This window comes from Mauremys mutica, chromosome 1, assembly GCF_020497125.1.
Source record: "Mauremys mutica isolate MM-2020 ecotype Southern chromosome 1, ASM2049712v1, whole genome shotgun sequence".
Classification (NCBI taxonomy): domain Eukaryota; kingdom Metazoa; phylum Chordata; order Testudines; family Geoemydidae; genus Mauremys; species Mauremys mutica.
Window position 1 is genome coordinate 359,171,962 of NC_059072.1, and position 18,221 is coordinate 359,190,182.

The window sequence follows — 18,221 nt, forward strand, 5'->3', positions numbered from 1 at the left end:
GAAAAAACAGATTGACAGAGCCAGAAGAGTACCCAGAAGCCACCTACTACAGGACAGGCCCAACAAAGAAAATAACAGAACTATAGCCCCCAACTAAAACCTCTCCAGCGCATCATCAAAGATCTACAACCTATCCTTAAAGATGATCCCTCACTCTCACAGATCTTGGGAGACAGGCCAGTCCTCGCTTATAGACAGCCTCCCAACCTGAAGCAAATACTCACCAGCAACCACACACCATACAACATAAACACTAACCCAGGAACCTATCCTTGCAACAAAGCCCGATGCCAGCTCTGTCCACATATCTATTCAAGTGACACCATCATAGGACCTAATCACATCAGCCACGCCATCAGGGGCTCATTCACCTGCACATCTACCAATGTGATATATGCCATCATGTGCCAGCAATGCCCCTCTGCCATGTACATTGGCCAAACCGGACAGTCTCTACGCAAAAGAATAAATGGACACAAATCTGACATCAGGAATCATAACATTCAAAAACCAGTGAGAGAACACTTCAACCTCTCTAACCACTCAGTGACAGACTTGAAGGTGGCAATTTTGCAACAAAAAAACTTCAAAAACAGACTCCAAAGAGAGACTGCTGAACTCGAATTAATACGCAAATTAGATACAATTAACTCAGGCTTAAACAGAGACTGGGAATGGTTGGGTCATTACACTAATTGAATCTATTTCCCTATGTTAAGTTCTCCTCACACCTTCTATGGGTCATCTTAATTATCACTTCAAAAGTTTTTTTTTCTCCTGCTGATGATAGCTCATCTCAATTGATTAGACTCTTCCAGTTGGTATGCGTACTTCCACCTTTTCATGTTCTCTGTATGTATAAATATCTCCTGTCTGTGTGTTCCATTCTATGCATCCGAAGAAGTGAGCTGTAGCTCACGAAAGCTCATGCTGAAATAAATTTGTTAGTCTCTAAGGTGCCACAAGTACTCCTGTTCTTTTTGCGGATACAGACTAACACGGCTGCTACTCTGAAACCTGATTTTTTGAATACTCACATAGTTTTTTTTTGTTTTTTGATGGAATTAAATAGTTGTCTTCTAAGTGATCAACCTCACTCTGGTCTCACTTACACAGGCAGAAATCCAGAATCATTCCAGTATTACACCAGTGTGACTGAAAGCAGATTTGGCCGAAAGCTTTCCATTTGCTTTAAAAATCTCCTATTTAGAAAGATCTAAGATCCAGCTCACCTGAACCCTGGCTGTCTTCTTCCCTCTCAGCACATGCTGAAGTCACACACAAACTGCAGACTCTCCAGTCCGCCAGGATCAACTGAGTGAGAGTATTTAAACCTCCTAATGACACCCTGCTGACTTTACTCCCCAGGTGGGAGTTGAGACACTTGGGTCACTATAGAGGTTAGTTTGGTGGGGGCTGTGACTTGAGCTTTTTTTTGGAGGGGGTGGATATATAGGGCTATATGAGATCTGATCTGTGTTCTTTTTCCAGAAATAACGAGTAAAATGTGGTGTCGTCAAATAATTTGTATTTTATACTAGAGGGAAAAACCAACAAGAAAAAATCATAAGTCTTCCAGAGGAAGCGGGAGAGAGAAGACTCAGAAAATATTTAAACAAGCCACCTAACTGAACCCTTCTAGTATCTCTGTGCATCAGAGCGTTTGAAATCTAAGTTCAGTTGCTTCCAGGCTCTCTGCCTAGGATTCATATAAATGCTACTGTCTAGTCTCTCCTCTCCAGGGCTATACCCCATGTGAGCACTTTTACTTGCTTTATGAAATGAAGATTTAAGCTAGTTCAATAAACTCTTTAGGAAACCTCTGAATTTAAGCAGTGACTGAATGACAATCTAATGCGTGTGGCTAAGATGACACCCCATCTCGCTATAAAACATCTATGATCTCCCCGTCTGTTTACATAGATCCCGGAACGTAGTTTTACAGCTTCTGCTTTGCTTCTAAACACATGTACTAGTTTTCTTTATATTATGTTTGAAAGACAGTTATAAATGTGAGTTCAGGTGATTTCTGCCTGACATAGAGTATTTGAAAGAAGTTTCTAATTCAACGTTCCCCAAATTTTTGAGGGTTGTGCTCCCCCTTACAGGAGTGGCGCCAGGGTTTCTGGCGCCCTAGGCAGAATTCAGGGGGCGGCATTTTGTGCACTCCCCACGGGGCATGCAGGAGCTTCCAGTTCCACTCCCATCGTGCCACCGAAGAAGGACCCTCTGCCGAAATGCCACAGGCGACAGCGGCAGTCACTGAGCTGCTCAATTGCCTGCTGCTGTTTTCCGCGACATGTCGGCAGCAGGTCCTTCTTCGGCAGCGCGACGGGAGCGGAACCGGAAGCTCCCGTGTGCCCCGTGGGGAGCGCACAAAATGCCGCCCCCCAAATCCTGGCACCCTAGGCGACTGCCTAGGGTCGCCTAATGGAAGTGCCGGCCCTGCCCCCTTATCTCTGTCCAAGCCCCACAACCCCCTGGAGCTGGGCAGGGAGAGGGGCTGTGGCTCGGGAGTGGGGGGACAACATGAGTAGGGGTGTATGGGGGCTTAGGCAGGGGCCACAGCTGGGGGTGGGTTTGGGGCTGGGAGTGGGGCTGTGGCCAGGGGTCGAGGCTGGGCGTGGGAGTGCAGCTGTGCTCCTGGCCTCACCCCCTGACCGGGAATGGAGCCAAGGCTGGGGTCTGGCACAGGGCCAGAAGCAGAACAGCCACCAGGCCTCAGTGGGGGCCGGCAGCTGGGCTTCCATCAGGCGCGGACCCTGCCGAAGCTAGGGATGGGGCCAGGCGCAAGGCCGGGAGCTGGGGACGAGGCTGGGGGGGCGGGACCGGAACAGAGCTGAGAGTGGGAATAGGGTGGGTGGCGCTCCCTCCGCACCTCTCGTGGGGGCTGGTTTGGGCCCTGCCATGGCCCCCTGGACGTTCCTCCCTGCCCCCCAGGGAAGCACTCCCCACAGTTTGGGGATTTCTGCTCTAATTGCAAATGTGGTTATTAGAAACTGTAGGTAATAAATGTACAAACCAGTTGGTCAGATGGCAAATATGAGAAAAGTGTTTGTACAAGAAGAACCACGTGTGACTCAAAATAGTGGGGGAGTCACCTCCTTGAATTGGTACCGAAACAGTTAGGAGGAGTTGTCCGCCCAGTCTTTGCTTCTCTATGCTCTAAACTATATTGACCTGGGATAAAATCACTTGGCACTCAACAGCTTAAAAAAACCTCCCTTGTGGACACTAAACACTGACACCAGCTTAACTCTAGAGGGCAGTGTCTGGTGGTACACGGTTGAATTACGTACAAGATGGCGTCTTCTCTTTTGAAAACAAAAGAAGGGATTTCAGACCCAACGAGGGTTTTTTATGGAACTCGGTAACATCAGAACAGCAAAACACTGCTCTGAATTGTTCTGAGGGCCCTCGAGTGGATTGGAGACACTCTTCTGAGAGGCTCCCGGCTAATTTAGTGCATTCCCCACATCCCCTCTTCTCTGGATTTCTGAATTCCATAGCATGTTCTTCAGACAGAACCCTAAGGAAATCACTGGCCTCAGTCAACGCATGTAACCTGAGCTTTGTATTTCGCCACATCCAGGCAAAATCCTGTATCCCTGAATATGCCTGAGAATTCATATGTGACTGTCAATTCAGTGAGGTCTGGGTTTCCTGCTTCTACTGTTTTTCTGATTTTTACTGGCTGGCAGAGCAAATCACCTGAAACAAAGAGGTCAGTGCCGACCTGGATGATCCCCTGCAGAAATGGCCTCTTTTTCCTCCAGGTCACCTACCCACAGTGTGCTCACCGCAGCCTTCCCATGATATCCCCCTGCATTCGCCCTGCGGTCACCGTATGTATTCAGTTTGTGTGTTTATTTCTGTTTTGTAGCTCTCCTCTTAGGATTGCAGGCCCCCCATGAGATAAAACGGGGAACATTTCCGTAGGCAAAACCACCCTTCATGGGCTGAGCTGCCTGTATTCCACCACTCCCCCAGCTGGCCCATTAAGAGCCATAGGGGCAGTGACCATCAGGTCACATTTGCTTCATCTGCCCATATATCTCCTATCGCTCAGGCTAAAGGACGGGCTTTGCTGCATGCTCGGCAGGTTAACAAATGCAGGCCGAGGTGAATCAAGGAGGGACGTGTGTACCAAAGTGACCACCTCCAGCTTATAGGATAGTCCAATTCAAGCATCTCCAATGATCTGCCTTCTAGGTTCTTGCATCACTAGGGTATCTTAGTGCCAGTGACTGTGGCAGCATCTCCCAGGGAAAGAGGCCACCTCTCAGTGTACGTCTACACACTGAGCAATAGCCCCATGGCAGCAAGTCTCCGAGCCCAGGTCAACAGACTCAGGCTCGCGCGGTTCACAATATAGTGCTAAATATAGCGGTGTGGACATTGTGGCTCAGGCACTGAAGCCTAGGGACAGTGGTGGGCCTTAGAGTCCAAGCTCTAGCCCGAGCATGAGCACCATGAGTCTGAGTCGGTCGCCCCGGGCGCGGAGACGTGCTGCTGTGGGCAGTGTAGACGTAACCGCAGATAACCAAATACCCAACCAGCTGGAGTTTTACAGGTAACAAGCAGCACCGTGAACTCCACTCAGAGATTTGTTGGCCGTCAGGGCCGATTCTGGAGCACTGGTGTGGCGCGTTCTCTGAGTGATGCTCTGCTTACTAGGTGGGTGGGTGTCATAGTGTGGGTAAAGGTCCCAGAACGGTGTAAAAGAGCAGACTCCAGCCATGGGCATTGCATTTATCTAAACCCATCTGACAGAGGTCAGGGGTTCTGGAACGGGGGGAAGGGGCTTTGCCCTCCCACTTTTTACTGGCCGTAAGGGCGAGTGACGGGGAGGAGGGGGCGGGGCCTTAAGGGAAGAAGTGATTGTCACAGTGCCTCCGTGGGTCACAGCTGTGAACACCAAATTCAGGACAAACTGCTGAGAAATAGGGCAGACAGACCCCAAAACTGGTGATTATTTTCCCATAAGATATACCAAACCAACAACAAAACTAAACTTCTGTTTCACCACACTGGCTAACAAGAAGTCAGAAAATGCAGCCTCCTTAGTCATGCCAGTTCTGGAGTCAACACCCAGACACTAGAGATACTGATGAGTGGTTATTTAAAGCCAGTTCCATCAAATGAAAGGGTTCCTCTGATCCCAAACAACCAGCCACATTCCCAGGTCAATATACAAATCAGATCTTATCAAATAATTACACTGATGCCAATCCTTTAGTATCTAAAATCTAAAGGTTTATTTATAAAAAAAAAAAGAAAGAAAGGTGAGAGTTAAAATTGGCTAAAGCAATCAAATACATACAATAATTGCAAAGTTCTTGGTTCAGGCTTGTAGCAGTGATGGAATAAACTGCTGGCTTGTTAAGTCTCTGGTTGCTTTCAAGTCAGTGGAAGAACCTCAGTCCATTTGTTAGATGCTCCCATTAGTACAAGTTCATCATAGTCCAGAGGTCTGAGCAGGAAAGAGGCAAAATGGAGAGATGTTTCCAGGGCCTTTTATAGCTTCTGCCAGTTGAAGGAAAAGCTATTGTTCTCATTCTGGAAAATTACAGGAAACAGGATGGTGTTTGGGGTCAAATGGGCAAGTGACATGTCCATGCATGCTTTGCTTAGTCATAGCAGACCCCATCACAGGAAGTGTCGACAGGCATTTCCCATGGTCCACTGTGAGTTAAATGTTCCTTGCTTGACTAGACCCTGCGATATGTGCGGGCTAAATACCTTGTGGGTGCTACCCAGAAACACACACATTAGAAATACAGGTATAGCGCCAATACTCATAACTTCAGGTAAAAAACGATACAGATAGCATAATCATATTCAGCAAACCAGACCTTTTCCATAAACACCGGACTTGACACACTTTGTATATGATTTGTTGCAATAATATAACAGTGGGGAAAAACAATGCTCAACATGGTCATGTTTTTATCAGATAACGTCTCAGAGGTGCAGGAGCAGGGCCTTGGGGAAGGGAGGTGAGTGGGCGGCGGCTAGGGAAGAAGAGGTGGCAGGAGGGCTGGGCATTGGGGAGAAGGGGCGGGGCAGGGGCGGGGCCTCAGGAGAGTGGGGGAGGTGCAGGAGCAGGGCCTTGGGGGAAGGGTGGTAGGAGGGCAGGGCCTTGGGGGAAGGAGTGATGTGTGGGCGGGGCCTCGGGGAAGGGCAGTATGAGGGTGGGGCCTTGGGAAGAAGGGGCGGGGCAGGGGCGGGGCCTCGGGGGAAGAGGCAGTGTGCCGGGCCGGGGCCACGGTTCAGATGCCGGTGGCCCATCCGCTTTTACAGAGCTTCCGCCACTGCTGACAGAGGTAGCAAGGTCCCACATCCGAAAGGAAAGGTCACATGTTTCTCACCCACTAGGCACAGATGGACATAACCTCCCCTGGCCGCAGCCACTTCCTGGGCGCGCAGCAGCAGGAGCCCAGCATCTAAAAGTCGCACCTACTGCCTCCAGTTGGACTGGCTGCACTCCCTCAGCCACCAGACGCGTCCTGTCTTCCAGTCCGTCAGGCTGCTTCCCCCGGACTGAGCCTCCGCCAGCTCCGAGTTTCGCACAGACGCTGGCTCCTCCTGTCCAGCGCACCAGCTGGGTCGGGGGGGATGGAGCTGGAGAAGTGGGTGTCCTCAGTATATCGAACACTCCAGCTCCTGTCCCCCGCCCCCGCTAACCCGCTCAGCAGCTTCACGTGCACTTTGTACAGGAGAGGGGGAAAACACTCCCCCTGTACTATCGCACATGAGAGTTCCTGCAGGAAACTGTCCCCGTCATAAAAACAACGAGGAGTCTGGTGGCACCTTAAAGACTAACAGATTTATTTGGGCATAAGCTTCTCCCTTCTCTTCATGTGCTAATATATATTTAGGCCTGTAGCTGTAATTTTCACTCCATGCATCTGAAGAAGCGGGGGTTTTATCCACAGAAGCTTAGGCCCAAATAAATCTGTTAGTCTTTAAGGTGTCACCGGACTCCTCGTTTTTTTGTGTGGATACAGACTAACAGGGCTCCCCTCTGATACTTGCTGTTATCATAAACCAGGGGTTCTCAAACTGGAGGTCAGGACCCCTCAGGGGGTTGCGAGGTTATAACATGGGTAGTCGTGAGGTGTCAGCCTCCCCACCAAACCCCGCTTTGCCTCCAGTGTTAAATATATAAAAAAGTGTTTTTAATTTATAAAAAAACAGAGGCTTGCTATGTGAAAGGGTCACAGTACAAAAGTTTGAGAATCACTGTCATAAATGTCTCCTATAAACCTCAGGGTTGCCTGTGCTTAGTGGCCTCTCTGTTTAGTAGCTTTCATCCTATTTTTAAAGAGTCAGAGCAGCAGAAAGGCACCACAGGCATGTACAGGAGGCTGGAATTAGTCCTAAATGGCTTGGAGCCTATCTGTGCCCCAGGTCCCACCCACCCAGCAATCAGCAGCTCGTGGGAAGGTTCTGCTTTTGCCTCCCAAGCTGACCCCCAGAATGGACAGCCTGGCTTCCCCACTCTGGAAGTTGCTCCCACCTACCATCTGCCCAAGCCCCAACCTCTCGGATGAAGCATATTGATCCAGTGAGGCTTCCTTACCCAGCTGGGGTTGGTTGGTTGCAGGTGGGAGATCACAGAAATGCAGGGTTGTAAGTGTCCTCGAGACGTCATCTAGTTCAGTCCCCTTGTAGACTGAGGCAGGACTTAGACCAGCCCTAACAGGTGATTGTCCTGCCTGGTCTTAAAACCCTCCAGTGACGGGGATTCCACAACCTCCCTCGGGAGCCTGTTCCAGAGCTTGACCCTTCTGAGAGTTATAGTATGTCCAGACTACCTGCCGGCTCGGCAAATAGCGATTGATTTATTGGGGATCGATATATCGCGTCTCGTCTAGGTGCAATATATCGATCCCCGAACGCGCTTCCGTCAACTCCAGAACTGTACCAGGGCAAGCGGCGGTAGCGGAGTCGACAGGGGGAGCCGCGTCCGTCGATCCCACGCCGTGAGGATGGGAGGTAAGTCGAAATAAGATACGTCGACTTCAGCTACGCTATTCCCATAGCTGAAGTTGCGTATCTTACATCAACCCCCCCCCACAGTGTAGATCAGGCCTTAACATTTTTCTACTGTCTAACCTAAATCTCTCCCTTGCTGCAGATTAAGCTCATTGCTTCTTGTCCTGCCTTCAGTGGACAAGGAGGACAACTGATCCCCCCCGTTGTGATGAAGTTGGAGTATTTCGTAATATGTCTGAGTCCTGTGTGTGTCTCAGTTTCCCCCGTGTGCTGCATGGTTACCCAGTGGGGGTGGGAAAGGACTGTTTATGCCCAGGGCAGGCTAAGGGCAGGTCTACACTTAAAATGAGGCATCGGCGGAGCTGCACCGATGCAGGTGCCCCACCAGAGCACTTTAATGAAGATGCTCTTAAGCCGAGGGGAGAGAGCTCTCCCATCGGTGTAGTTAATCCATCTCCCCGAGAGGCGGTAGCTATGCCAGTGGGCAAAGCTCTTCCTCCAACATAGCGCTGTCTATATGGCGGGGGGGTTAGGTCGGTGTAACTGAGTCGCTTAAGGCCGTGGATTTTTCATATCCTTGAGTGACATAGTTATACAGAGATAGGTCTGTAGTGTAGACCGGAACTTAGGGACATAGGTATAGGAGTCTCCTAGCTGTCTGGGCCTTAGTCTCCATATCAATGGAGCATTTGAGAAGACAACAGCGAGTCACCAAGCCATTGGCACCAAGCACCGAATGCCTCAGAGGGAGATGGACTTCCCCGCTGAACCCACCTGTGATCAAAGGACTGGAGAGGTCTGAGGTGGGGGGAATAAGAGCTGGCTGCTGGAAGAGGCTGAGGATCTCACCTGGACTCTGACAAGGGCAGTCAGACTGGGAGACCAACAGAGCTTGAACCAAAGGGTTACTACAGGTTGGCTGGGCTCTGAGCTAACCAAAATGAGCTGTGCTTTAACCTTCAGTTCAATCATAGAATCATAGAATCATAGAATTCAAGATCAGAAGGGACCACTATGATCATCCAGTCTGACCTCCTGCAAGACGCAGGCCACATTAGCCGATCTACCCACTCTTTTAGCAAGCGACCCCTGCCCCATGCTTCGGAGGAAGGCGAAAAACCTCCAGGGACACTGCCAATCTGCCCTGGGTTCTCTCTGGTGCCATAAGACTACCTATGTCATGTTCCGGTCAATGAACAAACCCTACTGGTTTGTGAATGCCGCTGCAAACGCTGGGCGAGGAGCATGAATCCCTGAAGAGTGGACGAGCCTCCATCAGGGGTCTGCCTCAGTCGAACTCACTGAACAGAGCTCATGGGTGAAGCAGGAGAGCTGAAACCCCAGAGGTTCAGTTCAAGGGGATGGTGAAGCCGTGTGGCTCACTCTGGAGGAAGAGCAAGGCCCTGCGGGGGTCCGGCACACCGACGCGGTTCCTCCTAGAGACTGCTCCAAAGTTGGGGGGCTGCAGCACTAATCCTGTGGCTCTGGGACACCTGTTATAGCCCATTCTTTCTGACACAGGTGTCGGAGACAAACACGGTACATTCTGAGTAAAGAAATGAGATTTAAAAAATTGACATGAGTGTGAAAATGTCAATGTAATTTCTCCTGTAAACATGGCCCTTTCGGATGCCGGGGAATAAGAGTGTCTGGGCCAGTTCCTCAGTGTCAGTGGAGTTACGCCAGTTTACACAAGCTCGGGCTCTGTGTTTTAGGGGCATCAGACCATTTTCACCTCTATTCTATAGAATGGCTTGAAAAAAGTACAGCGTCAAGTTTCTCCACCAAAATGTGAACCTGGGGCAGATGGAACAACTAGGATGTACAAACATGCCCCCTGGAAAGTAATTCCAGGAGCAAACAGGAGGGCGTAAATATGCTAATGAGTAACGTACATGTGTCCTTAATTTGCATGTATTTGGGAAAAAACTGAACATGGCCATAAGGTGCTTGAGAATATATGTCCTATTCCCACACATAGTATTTAATGGTAACAGACATGATAAGAGTCTTGCAATCAGATTACTCCTGGGTGAATTCTCCGCGTCTGCAGAATTCATCTGTCTCCCATAATTTTGTATTTTCCCACATAAAAATCATTTTGCCCAAGAAGTGCTGCAGTTCCGCCTTTTGCCCAGCAGAGGCCGCCGGTGGCGCCAGAAGAGCCAGCTGCGTTCATGTTCTAGCGCCACAGCGGCCTCTGGTGGGAAAAAGGCGGAACTGCAGCACTTCACAGGCAAAGTGATTTTTTTGTGGGAAAATACAAAATTCCATACCCAGTGCTGCAGAATTCCCCCAGGGCCAGAGTTCACCACAGCACCCTGCCTGCAGAACCAGGCTAGGACAGAGTGGGGCACACAGGGCTTCTGGGGGGTTCAGAATGGCTAGTGGGGTGGGGGACAGATTGGAACATGGACTCAGGAGCTAGTGGGTGACAGAGTTGAACCTGGGGATGGGAGTGGGGGGCTGCAGACACCGATGGGGATGAGGAGTGCAGGGACAGGGGCAGACATGCCTGACTGAATGGGAGAGGCTTGGGGGTTATCCAGGGTCTGCATGGGGGAGGCTCCCTAACTCCCTAACATTCCAGTCCCTCCCCCCCCAAAACCTGTTCCATACTTTTCCCACCCACACCCAACACCCCTCCAGGTTCACTGCAGGCTCCTTCCCGCTCCCTCAGCTCCTCCATTATCCCCGACTCCCCCAAGCCTTTGCACTGCTTCTGACAGGTGCAGGAAATACAGTTCTGTATTAGAGGGGTAGCCGTATTAGTGTGTATCCACAAAAACAACGAGGAGTCTGAGGGCACTTAAAGACTAACAGATTTATTTGGGCAAAAACGTCTGTGGGTAAAAAACCCACTTCGTCAGAGTGAAAATTGGAGTGAAAGATGGAGTGAAAATTATAGATACAGGCATAAATACAGGCACACGAAGAGAAGAGAGTTACCTCACAAGTGGAGAACCAGTGTTGTCAAGGCCAATTCAGTCAGGGTGGATGTGGCCCACTCCCAATAATTGATGAGGGGGTGTCAATACCAAGAGAGGGGAAATTGCTTTTGTAGTGAGCCAGCCACTCCCAGTCCCTACTCAAGCCCAAATTAATGGTGTTAAGTTTTAAAATGAATTGTAGTTCTGCAGTTTCTCTTTGAAGTCTGTTTTTGAAGGTTTTTTTGTTGAAGTATGGCTACTTTTAAATCTGTTATTGAATGTCCAGGGAGATTGAAGTTTTCTCCTACTGGCTTTTTTATGTTACCATTCCTGATGTCAGATTTGTGTCCATTTATTCTTTTGCGTAGAGACTGTCCGGTTTGGCCAATGTACATGGCAGAGGGGCATTGCTGGCACATGATGGCGTATATCACATTAGTAGATACGCAGGTGAATGAGCCCCTGATGGTGTGGCTGATGTGATTGAGTCCTCTGATGGTGTCGCTAGAGTAGATATGGGGATAGAGTAGACAACGAGGTTTGTCACAGGGATTGGTTCCTGGGTTAGTGTTTCTGTGGTGTGGTGTGTAGTTGCTAGTGAGGATTTGCTTCAGGTTGGGGTGGGGGGTGGTCTGTAAGCGAGGACTGGCCTGCCTCCCAAGGTCTGTGAGAGTGAGGGATCATTTTCCGGGATTGGTTGTAGATCGCTGATGATGTGCTGGAGAGGTTTTAGCTGGGGGCTGTAAGTGATGGCCAGTGGAATTCTATTATTTTCCTTGTTGGGCTTGTCCTGTAGTAGGTGACTTCTGGGTACCCGTCTCACTCTGTCAATCTGTTTCATCACTTCCCTAGGTGGGTATTGTAGTTTTAAGAATGCTTGATAAAGATCTTGTAGGTGTTTGTCTCTGTCTGAGGGTTTGGAGCAAATGCAGTTATATCTTAGAGCTTGGCTGTAGACAATGGATCGTGTGATGTGGTCTGGATGAAAGCTGGAGGCATGTAGGTAAGTATAGCGGTCAGTAGGTTTCCAGTACAGGGTGGTGTTTATGTGACCATCACTTATTTGCACTGTAGTGTCCAGGAAGTGGACCTCTTATGTAGACTGGTCCAGGCTGAAGTTGATGGTGGGGTGGAAATTGTTGAAATCCAGGTGGAATTCTTCAAGGGTCATATGATGAAGATGTCATCAATGTAGTGCAAGTAGAGGAGGGATGTGAGGGCACCAAAGGGAAGGATAGCTCAGTGGTTTGAGCACTGGCCTTCTAAACCCAGAGTTGTGAGTTCAGTCCCCGAGAAGGCCATTTAGGGATCTGGGGCAAAATCAGTACTTGGTTCTGTTAGTGAAAGCAGGAGACTGGACTCAAGGTCCCTTCCAGTTCTATGAGATAGGTATATCTCTATATGTATGTTAGCTGAGGAAGTGTTGGTCTAAGTCAGCCATAAAAATGTTGGCATACGGTGGGGCCATGCAGGTCTCTCTTGTACTTTAAATGAATTACACAATGTTCTGTATTAACATGCCTCATAGGGAATCTATTTTAAATTTTTTTTTACCAGAATCTTTTTTTTTTTGGTTTGTATTGTTAAAGACATACTTGCTGACAGGCATTTTGAAATAAATTACCAAAATAATCCTAACTGGTATGATTATATGGTGCTATTTTGACAAATAAAATATGCAGAAATGTGCAGAATTTTCAAATATTGTGTGGAGAATTTTTAATATTTTGGTGTAGAATTTTAAATTTTTGGCACAGAATTCCCCCAGAAGTACCAGATGTAAGATCATTCTTCATTTATTCCCTTTTTGGCAGCTATTATTTATTCTCAGCTATTAAGAGACTTGGTGTCATGTATTCCACTCTGACGTGGCGTATCAGTGTCATCCATGGAACTGAAGTTAAGAGCCCATACGCTGTGTTCAGTGCTAGACAGAAATCTGTTTATTTCAATGCCAGTTCCAGGGACTGGTAGCTCTCTTAAGCCACCCTGAAGTTCCTCAGGTTTCTGGTGGGGAGCGAGGCTGCTTGGATCTACTGCGTTTGGGTGGCTCCCGCAGGATCTGATGAGGAGGACAGGGAAGAGGGCTGGCTTATCCAGACTCCTCTCTTGTTTCCTTGTTGGTCCCGCTCTAGCTGTGGCTGTTGGACGAAAGGGAAACTCCAGGGGCTGGCTATGTGCCACTGTGACCTATGTCAGGTTTGCTTTGGGTACAAGGGTGCGTGGGGAATTGTCCTGCTTGTTGAGTGATGTTCTGGATTGGCCATGTGGGCTATTAATTATTGCTTCTGTTTTGAATGACTATGCGGCTGGCTAGAGGAAAGGTCCCATCACTGTGTAGTTCTATGCAACAGCCTCACAATCCTTTGACGGATTTGCTTGGTTTTCACCCCATACACTATTGGGTTGAGTACTGGGGGCACCAGCAAGTAGACGCTGGCCATTACGACATGGATGTTGGACCCGTGTATCTTCCCAAACCTGTGCACAATGGCCAGGCCAATGTACGGCACGTAGAACAGGAAGACGGCACAGACGTGGGAGATGCAGGTGCCCAGTGCCTTGAGCCGGGCCTCTTGGCTCAGACTCAAAGCGGCCCTGAGAATGAAGACGTACGACAGGCAGATCAGCAGGGCGTCCAGCCCAACGACAGAGATAATAACAATCAAACCGTAGATGATATTGACCTTTATATCGGCACAGGCCAGCTTCATCACGTCCTGGTGCAAGCAGTAGGAATGGGAGAGGACTCTGGACCCGCAGAAGGGCAGCCTTTTAATAAAAATAGGAAAGGGGGCCATCACGGTAGCTCCTCTGATTCCCGCTGCCAGCCCTATCTTGGCTATTCTGGGGCTGGTGAGGATGGCTGTGTGCCGCAGGGGACAGCATATGGCCACGTAGCGATCAAAAGCCATGGCCAGCAAGATGGAGGACTCCATGCCCGACAGAGAGTGGATGCAGAACATCTGGAGCAGGCAGGCATCGAACCCAATGGTGGTGGAGTTGAACCAAAGGAGGTCCATCATTCTGGGCATGGTGGATGTGGAGAGCAGTATGTCGATGGCTGCAAGCATGCAGAGGAAAAGGTACATGGGCTCGTGGAGGCTTTGCTCGGCTTTGATGATATAAATAATGGTGCCATTCCCGAGCACGACAAAGAGGTACAATGAGCACAGCAGGAAAGCCAGCCAGAAATGAGCTGCCTCCAGCCCTGGGATTCCAATCAAGGTGAAGGTGGAAGCGCTGGAGCTGCTGTTGTTGGAAGCTGACATGGGTGGGGCGTGTTGCTATTGTCCAGCTGCCTTTACAGAAGCCTGGAATCAAAACCATTATCGTTATCAGTATCACAGCAAGTCCCATTCTGATCTCACTGCTGCTGGCCTCACTCTAGTAATGTTAGTGGATTTACACTGGTTTGAGTGTGATCAGAATCAGTCCCTCAGTGTCTCCAGGGGCTGCACAGTCTGCAAATATTTCCCAGTACAGAGCACCAGTCCTGACAGCTGTCAGCACTCATATGGGAACATCATGTAACAGGTTTATAGCTTGCAAGAGTTCGTTTGGGGATAGAGGACACATTCCTTTTCAGCTTGTGCACTGCCAAGAAAATCATTGGCATTATTACAGAGGGGAAATCTGAGACCCGGAAGGGTCAAGGCAAATGTTTTCCATTGTCCAGTAATCTGGGGCACATCAGACTTTGCATACCCACGTTCATAGATATTAGGGGCCAGAAAGGTCCATTGCAATCATCTGTACTGAGCTGCAAAACACAGGCCAGGGAATTTCACACATTGAATTCTGGTGTTGAGCCCAGCACCTTGTGGCTGAATGAGAGCGTGTCTTTTGATCTAGGTATGCAGTATCGCCCAGCTGCATTCAACAAGTATGAGTCACAGCCCCAAACATCATGAGACTGGTTTAAAAATAATGAGATTTAAATATACACTAATGTGGGGTTCATTTTCATGTGCCTTTGGTTTCTCAGCCTTTGGGGTGCACCTGATTCAGGGTTTCTAGCTTTTCTGCAACTCACTTCTAAAAAAACTTTCTTAGGAAAACTGAAAGCTGAGATTCCCACGCAAGATTCCCTGTCTTGATCCCAGAAGCTGGGGCTTTAAGAAAGACAGGAAATAGTGCAAGACTCTCAATAAAATCCCAGGAGTTGGTGCTGCTGGCTGTATCTCAAGCAGAGATTTCTGGTCACACAGTCCATCAGTGACAGAGATGCTTGTTAGAGGGCTTTCCCTTCACCCTTTTCCCTGGTCCTTGTCACGCAGACAGAAAGCAGAAGCCCAGAAGTGCGACGTGCAGACAAGGTGATGTTTATTGGGGTTAGTTCCAAGCAAACACGTCCACAGCTCTACACGCCGGCAGAGTCTGTTCCCCAGTGTTCCATCCCAGCTCTGACACCGCAGAGCGTTTACCCCGTGTCCCCCTTCCCAGCTCTGACACCGCAGAGCGTTTACCCCGTGTCTCCCTTCCCAGCTCTGACACCGCAGAGCCTTGTCTGTGTCCCCTTCCCCATTCCTATTCCCATTCCCCATTTCTCTGTTCCCACCTCCTCCTTCTTAACAGGTCCAATGCACACCCGCAGTCCCACCCCTTACTACTTAGGGTCATGTTCCATTTTGGGTCTGGGGTCTTCATCCCACCCCTTTTATACCCCATGGGAGGGGTAAGGAGTGAGGTTGTGCTGCGGTCAGGGACAGGCATTTCTTTGGTCTTCTAGCGTTTTATACCTCCCCACCCCCAAGCCCCTTTGCCCCTCCCGACTGGTTGCTTGACTTCGCCTTGAGATAGGGGTTAAGGCAACCTTAAAGTGTGCTCTGGAGTAACACTTTAACTGCACTTATCTGTTCCCATTGCACTAACTAATCCGGCTAGCTAGGCAGAAGCAACGTCACAGTGTCTTTGTTCTTTGTTTACACATTTTAGTATAAGAGTATCAAAAAGTCAAACCCAAAATTCTATCCCAGGCTAACAAACAGGCCTAGATACTAACAACGCTGTTTCCCTCTGCACTGGGCTACTGAGCCCCCGGTTTTAAGGAGCAGGGTTACGTCACAGACAGCCGGACATAACAGTGGCTGGCTTGAAGAGTCACTGGGTTCCTGAGGCACAGCTCAGAGGGTCTCCTCCCCTAGTTCAGGCATGAGACAGGCACACACTGGGTAAGCAAGGCCATGCACATTCTTAATCGACATGGGCGTGACCCAAGTCCAGCTCCAAATCCCTGCTGCTAGCTCTCTATGGGACCCACACAACCCTCTCCCCCAGATCCAGCTACCCCCAAACTTGATGATGATAGAAATTTGGATGCAGGTGTGAGGTCTATCGCCAGCGCTAGAGCAGCTCTCATTGCTCATGGAGCAGGTCAGGATCAGGATCAGATGGAGGGACAGCCCAGCAGGGCTCTGTTTGGCCAAGCACTGCTCTCTGGATCCTTTGCTTTCTGAAAACACGTCCTGATTCCCCATCTTACTGCCGAGCTGCAGGAGGAGCACAGAACTCCCATGTCAAAGGGGGCCGTGCTAGTGACAGGCCTCATCACCAAGGGGTGTTGGGAAGAGTTCAGGTTCTCCACCCAGTGCCCCAAATCGCCCTTATGGCGCACACAGAGCTGAAATCTCTCTACGACACTTAGCTCTGGCTCCAGTTATTGCAGCGTCTGAGCGCCTCACAATCTGCAACATATTTATCAGTAAAACACCCTGTGCGGCAGGGCCGAGCTACTAACAGCAGTGGGCAGATCCCAAGGCCAGAAGGCACCACTGTGATCCTCCAGTCTGACTCCCTGCACAGCACAGGCCAGAGATCTGCCCCACAATAACTCCTAGAGCAGAGTTAGAACAACCTCCTGCCTTGATTTAATGATTGTCAGTGATGGAGAATCTCCCACGGCCCTTGGTAAAATTCCTCCAATGGTTAATTACCCTCATTGTTGAAAAAATTACACCTTAGTTCCATTCTGAATGTGTCTAGATGCAGCTTCCAGCCATTGGATGCTGTTATAACTTTCTCTGCTTGATTGAAGAGCCCATTGTTAAACGTTTATTCCTCATGCAGGTACTTACAGACCGTGGTCAAGTCACCCTTAACCTTCTCTTCATTAAGCTAAATAGATTGAGCTCCTTCAGTCTATCACTCTAAGGCAGGTTTTTTAATCCTTTACTCATTCTCGTGGCTCTTCTCTGACTTGTCTCCAATTTATCAACATCCTTCTAGAACTGTAGACACCAGAACTGGACACAGGGATTCCAGGTCTGGTCACACCAGGGCCAAATACAGCAGTAAAATAACCTCTCGAGATTCCCCTGGTTGTACATACTGGGCTGCACTAGCTTCTCCGTCTGCCACGCTGCACTGGAAGCTCATGTTTAGCCGATTATGACCCCCAAGTCTTTTTCAGAGTCACTGCTTCCCAGGATTGGGTCCCCCATCCAGTAAGGATGGCCTGCGTCCCTTCTTCCTAGACATAAACCTCTACATTGAGCCGTATTGAAACACACATAGCTGAAAAAAAAACAGGAGTACTTGTGGCACCTTAAAGACTAACAAATTTATTGTAGCATGAGCTTTCGTGAGAATTTGTTAGTCTTTAAGGTGCCACAAGTACTCCTGTTTTTTTTGCGGATACAGACTAACACGGCTGCTACTCTGAAACACATAGCTGAGTCACCGAGGGACTAAGTGAGTTGCCCAAGGTGACAGAAGAAGTCTGTGGCAGCACCTGGAACTGAAGCCAGTTCTTCTGAGTCCCAGGCCAGCACTTTAACCCCTGAACCATCCTTCCTTTCTGTGGCTAATCCTGGGGAGGGAGAAGCTGGTGGCTCAGCATGCTGAGATTACCAAAAACTCAGGGAATTAAACTCCTGTGACATCACTACACAGGAACCCAAGAACAAATCCTTTTCCAGATGCTGACGCTGAGTCATGCTTTCTCCTGGATCTACTGAGGGACAAATCCATTGGCCAGGGCCCAGACCAGGGTCATAGTGGATACGCAACTCCACACGAGCAACCAGTGTGACGCAAAATGGGCGACTGTGACCCATTGGGACAGGCCTGGAAGGGACCTCCTGAGTCAGTGAGCCCAGACCCCTGCCATGGGCAACCCTGGTATATCATCCGGTGCATAAACCTGTCAAGCTCCACCTTAAAACCAGCTGGGTTGTTGGCCCCCCACTGCTCCTGTTGGGAGGCTGTTCCAGAACCTTCCTCCTCGGATGGTCAGAAACCTCCTTCTCCTTTCCAGACTGAGTTTACTCATGGCTAGTTTGTCCCAGT

General features: G+C 49.3%; 1 protein-coding gene across 1 annotated transcript; it reads right to left on the bottom strand.

Annotated features, from left to right (window-relative positions):
- Window positions 1-13,171: 13,171 nt before the first annotated feature.
- Window positions 13,172-14,226, bottom strand: LOC123361856 (olfactory receptor 51E1-like). Its single transcript, XM_045002029.1, has one exon. It carries the CDS (start codon window positions 14,201-14,203, stop codon window positions 13,262-13,264), a length of 942 nt encoding a protein of 313 aa, XP_044857964.1. The 5' UTR covers window positions 14,204-14,226; the 3' UTR covers window positions 13,172-13,261.
- Between the last annotated feature and the right edge of the window lie 3,995 nt (window positions 14,227-18,221).